The sequence below is a fragment of the Prunus persica genome, chromosome G7, assembly GCF_000346465.2.
Source record: "Prunus persica cultivar Lovell chromosome G7, Prunus_persica_NCBIv2, whole genome shotgun sequence".
Lineage (NCBI taxonomy): Eukaryota > Viridiplantae > Streptophyta > Magnoliopsida > Rosales > Rosaceae > Prunus > Prunus persica.
Genome location: NC_034015.1, coordinates 3,953,216 through 3,958,500, shown reverse-complemented (window position 1 = coordinate 3,958,500; position 5,285 = coordinate 3,953,216). Strand labels below are relative to the sequence as shown.

The window sequence follows — 5,285 nt, the reverse complement described above, 5'->3', positions numbered from 1 at the left end:
GATAGAATTTAAAGTTGGGATTTATGATCTCCAAATTTCATGTTTTTTTCCACTCGGAATTTCTAAATTTCTATGCTTGTTTTTATCCAAACATAGGAATTGGTTCATATCAATTTAGAAATTCTAACATTTGTCAAAATTTCAAGTTTATTTCCCCCATCCAAAAGCACCGTTATAGAATTTAAAAGTCTGAAGTTATTCAAGTGTGACTTTTAAATAGTATTTAAAAGTTTAATGGTATTCAATTGTGACTTTTAAAAAGTAGTTAAAAGTATTTAAAAGTTTCATGATATTCAGTTATGACTTTTAAAAAGTCTTTAAAAATTTGGTGCTATCTAAAAAGTTAATGACTTTTAAAAAATTTATTAAATGAATGACTTTTCCATACTTTTAAGACTAATTGTTAATAGCAAAGGTCTTGCCAATTTATTAGTGACTTTTATCAACTTCATGAAAGTATTAAGAATTTATCAACTCTATGAAAGTCACTAACTTTAAAAAAATATTAAAAAAAAATCTTTATAAGTATGAATTGGATCTCATAGAGAATTCAGGGGGCGGGGTAGTGTGACGGAGAAAAAAGGGAAAGAGAGGCATAAGAGGTGATGCTTCACTGGCGGTGAAGAGAGGAGGAGCTCACGGGTGTTGGGGGTTATTTGGGATGTGGTGGGTGGCCGGCAGCTGAGGCGGTGGGTGCTCACGTTGGTGGCTGTTTGTTTTATTTTTCTTTCAATTTTAAATTATTTTTTAAAAAGTTTTATTAAGTTAACAATATTCAGTGATTGAACAACTGTCAAAAAATTATGCAAGGAACATGAAGGAAACAGAAAATGAGGACAGTGGATCCCCATATCCTCGAAGTAAATTTAGGTTTTAGTCACAAAAAAACTTTCATTTGCCTACTGCTAGATATAGTTGAGGGTGTGTAGAGATAGAGACTGGGTGCAAACGGGAATTCCTGATATGCATATCAGTGACGATGTCTAACCAAGGCCCAAAATGGGCATCTAAGCAAACGTAAGCAAGCCCCAGGTCGACTCGGGCCCGGATTGTTCTTGTTATTTACTCTTTCTCAGTAACAGAAAAGGGTTATTTTTTCTGCCACCATTTTCTTCACTCACCGACAGAAAGAGGCGGGTATGGATCTTTGTTTCTTCGATTCTTTGTTTCTTCGATTTCTTACTATTTTTCATGATTTCTTTTAATGGTTTCACATGTCATTGCTGTTCTTCGCTTTCAATTTTCTTTACTAGAGTTTGTTAAACCATCTGTTAATGCTTTATTGTAGTGTTTTCCTTCTTCCTTCGTTGTTGTTGTAATTTTTTTTTTTGTGTGCATAGATTAGTTTGATTTATTATCTAAAAGCGGGAACTAAATCTCAAATTTTATGTTTGAAATTCGATTTTTTTCTGCCCTGCTTGATTTTATTGGTTGCGTTCAATTTGTTACTCAAGAGTTTTCAATCTTAGCATTTGCAAGTAGTTGTTAATCGTAACTCTCTCGCATTAGACTCTTGTTGTGGAGGGCACGGTTCCTCATGTTATGTCGCATTGTATTTGGGCTTATTGGGTAATGCTTAGAAGAGTATTTGTTGCTGGTTGAGATATATGGGATTGCCTTTGTGGTCTCTTTGCACATTTATTGACTCAGTTTCTCTCTTGTTTGTGCTTTGGGTTACTGGGTACAGATCATTTGGGTCACAGGAGAAAGATGAAGAGCCAAAGCAGTTATGCCCCACCGGCGTACATTCCTTTAGGGATGTCGGATTCTGAATCGGCAATTGTTTTGCGAAATGAAGAGCCTCCCAAGCAGCAAAACAGTGTTGATGGGCCTGTACAATGGTCTTCTGGAATCTGCGCATGCTGTGACGATATGCAGAGCTGTATGCTACTTTCTGCCTTGTGACCTTCATTTATCAGAAGGAAAAAAAATGAAGGTGCCTCTTGAGTAGGGAAAAAAAAATTAGCTTGTGCTTGTCATACTTCATTTTCTTAGGGCTTTCTTAGAAAGGCTAGGATATGAGTTCAGTTATTTAACTAACCATACAATAATATTGCTCAGCTCTTAGCTTGCTATGTGCTTAACATTCTCTGAGTACTCTACATTATGTGGTGGACGTTTATTGTGTCTGAATTTGTGGCTGGTATTCATTTTGTATTATTTAGAAGACATTCCAAAGAAAGGAAGCAGCTTTAAGAAACCATAGGATTCGACTGACTCAAGTTAAAGCATACTAGTTCGATCATCGATGTGCGAGTTACATAAAATATAGAAGTTCCAAATGAAGGCATGGACTTTTATATCAAGATATAGTAGCTCAGAAGCTAGTAAGCTTTGCATATCGTTTGGTTTTGCATGCTTATTCAAGCAGCAATATTTTGAGTTTCCAGTTTGGGCCAATTTAAACTACCTTAAGTTGGCTAGTTAACGTCATGGATGATATAGTTCTTTATTGGTCCCCATGTTTAGCAGTTTATGTATAAGAGAAATGTTTATGGTTTATGTCTAACATTCCAGTGTTACTAGCTCTGAGAACCTATAAGATTCGGCTAACCATTTCCTTGTATCCGATGAGTAATTTCTCTTGCGGTCTTACCCTTGATTACCATGGCGCCCATAATTACCATCACCCACCAATACTGCAGGGACAATAAATTTACGAAAAAAGAGTTGGTCTCCTAATTTTTATTTATTTATATATTTATAAAATAGCAAACCCCTTGAATTTTTGGAGATAAGTTTGGATAAATATTATTTATAAGCTTCACATCTTAAGTAATTTAAATCTGATTTTGAAGACATGAAATCTGGTCTGATGTGAGATAAAGCATTGGCTGTTGGTAAATAGTTGGTGTTGTTAGTAGTGAATATAGAGATAATAATGGTTTGTAGAGGTTGAATTAGAGGAGGTCATTCATTGAGCTTTGAACATAATGTCTCCACACACAAACTAATGATCTGCAGACTGGTTAAAATGGTTAGTAGGCTTTTCTTGTTTGAAGAATAAGTTTTATCTATATGGGTAAAAGTTCAAATGAAGAAAATGGGAATTAGGTGGACTGAGTATAATATGACTTGTTTCTTTTCATTTATCATGATAACGCATAATACACGGGAGCAACATTTGAATTTTGGTCAGTTACACAAACATCACTGTGAGCGTAAGCCAACAATGATCATCTAATTGCTGATTTTTGTTTTGTACAGGTTGTGTAGGTCTATTTTGTCCTTGCTTTTTATTTGGAAAGAATGCAGAATTTCTGGGTTCTGGGACATTCATAGGATCATGCATGATGCATTTTATTTTGTGGGCACTCGTTAATACCGTCTGCTGCTTATTGACTGAGGGTCTTGTTTTGGGAGTACCGGGATGCTTTGTTGCATGTTATGCTTGTGGCTACCGCAGGACCCTAAGATCAAAGTATAATCTTCAGGTATAGCATTGTTTATCAGTTTTCCAGGCTATAGATTGTTAATAGTGAAAAAATTGATTTTGTATATTTGAGAAATCCCAAATAAGTGGCCCTTTAGAAATATAAAAAAGTGAATATATTTTATACATGCTTGTTCTTTTCTTTATTAGAACTCTCCTTTTCTTTTTTTTTCTTTTTTTGCTCTTTCCCTTTAAGAGATAATCCCGTTTGAATTAGCTTCGGTTGTCTTTGATGGCCAATTCTATTTCAGTTTCATTAGAGGTTACAGAAAATGATTACCGAAGATGTGATATTTATTGGGTGACATGTTGGGCCTGAGTCGCAATCAAAGGCATCTTAAACCAATTGGCAATTGGCAATTTGTGGCCTTGCATGACAATATATAAGCCTCTTCATTTTAATATTGTCATGCAAGGCTTCAAATTCCCAATGTGGGATTTATTCTCAACAAGGGAAGATATAATTACCGTGCTTGTGTTAGGGAATATGAATTTATATGGGGCTCATTGGAAAATAGTTTATTGTATAACTTCAAAGTAATTTGGGGGGCAAGGTCACGGATTACAAACTTTGTGGGACAACTTCTTAACTTGGGTTTTATGGCTTCACTAGGGCTTATCATTTCTTGTGATTTCATTTTGTAGGAAGCACCATGTGGAGACTTTGTCACTCATTTTTTCTGCCATTTGTGTGCCATTTGTCAAGAGTACAGGGAGATCCGAGAAAAATCTGCTGATTCTGGCTTTCCTGACCTGAGTCTGGCCGTAGTTACAGCCCCACCAGTCCAGACAATGGAACCGGGTCTTGAAGAGTAAACCACTGTTTTTGTACTCATGCAGGATCAGCATTTGGTCTAGGTTATGCAACCTTCATCATGCCCCTCAGTGGATATTGTTAGTGAAGCCCTCCACAATTTATTTTGTCTTTTAAGTTCTTTGGTGTAGTCTATACCAGGGTTGATTTAATTATGCTATCAGTCATATGGTGTGCTTGTTTCACTGGTTCTGCTTCAACCTGCAACCTATGCGGCTTTTCCATATGAAAGTACATGATGAATTTTATGAAATGAAAAAGAAAATAGGAGTTGAAAAACAGTACTCTCTCTCTCTCTCTCTCTCTCTCTCTCTGTGTTATATTCCGTTATCCAGGCAGATATACTGTTCATACTGTCTCTTTCCGTGCTTATATTTTCTGTGAAAAAGGACCCCCCTCTCCCCTCAATGTTCATGGTTGCATTTGCATCATCGTGCTTGTTGAATACAAAAGTGGAAAAGAAATTTTTTGCCTACCACAAAATCTGAAAATATTGACTGGCACAACAAGCTCAAAAACAAAGCTTCCGAAAGACTGGAAATCAGCTTTTGCAGAAAATTGATTCTGGTTAATTGTAAACCACTTGATCGAGATGACTCTAATATCAAATCTTATATAGCTGAAAAGACTTGGATAGTGAAAATGGTGACGATGAGTGTACAGCCTCTTGAGGGGAATGGCAGGATGGAGGCCTAAGGGACCTGATTGTTTTACAGCCTCTTCCTTCTCCTTCCGGGAGGCCCTTGGTATGCAACTTGGCTTTAGTTAGAGAAAAAGTGGCCTGGGACTCAAAGACATTCTAATAATCTTGCGTTCAAAGACATTCAGAGTTTGACGTGTCATGTTTTAGGTGGTTAAATTATTGTAATGGTCTAAATGTAATGAAATACGGGTAAATTCACACTATCTAAATGCAAAGACTCAGAATTCTAGACAAAGATACCCCATGATGCCTGTCACCAATCACTCAGGACATCTTCACCTTGTTGGACTAGTTGAGGTTAAGATTGGGCATGTGTTTTGTGAGGCCATGATTGT

The 5,285-nt window shown here is 36.4% G+C and overlaps 1 protein-coding gene across 2 annotated transcripts; it reads left to right on the top strand.

Annotated features, from left to right (window-relative positions):
- LOC18770396 (protein PLANT CADMIUM RESISTANCE 10) lies at nucleotides 414–4,528 on the top strand. Of its 2 annotated transcripts, none has more exons than XR_002272747.1 (4): nucleotides 414–1,137; nucleotides 1,688–1,936; nucleotides 3,208–3,434; nucleotides 4,079–4,528. XR_002272747.1 is itself a non-coding variant. In XM_007202566.2 (4 exons), the coding sequence occupies exons 2-4, from the start codon at nucleotides 1,711–1,713 to the stop codon at nucleotides 4,247–4,249; spliced, it is 570 nt and encodes a 189-aa protein (XP_007202628.1). In that variant the 5' UTR covers nucleotides 421–1,137; nucleotides 1,688–1,710; the 3' UTR covers nucleotides 4,250–4,528. The 2 variants fall into 2 exon arrangements, 1 of the variants encoding a protein (XP_007202628.1); XM_007202566.2 differs by having other exon boundaries at nucleotides 421–1,137; nucleotides 1,688–1,882.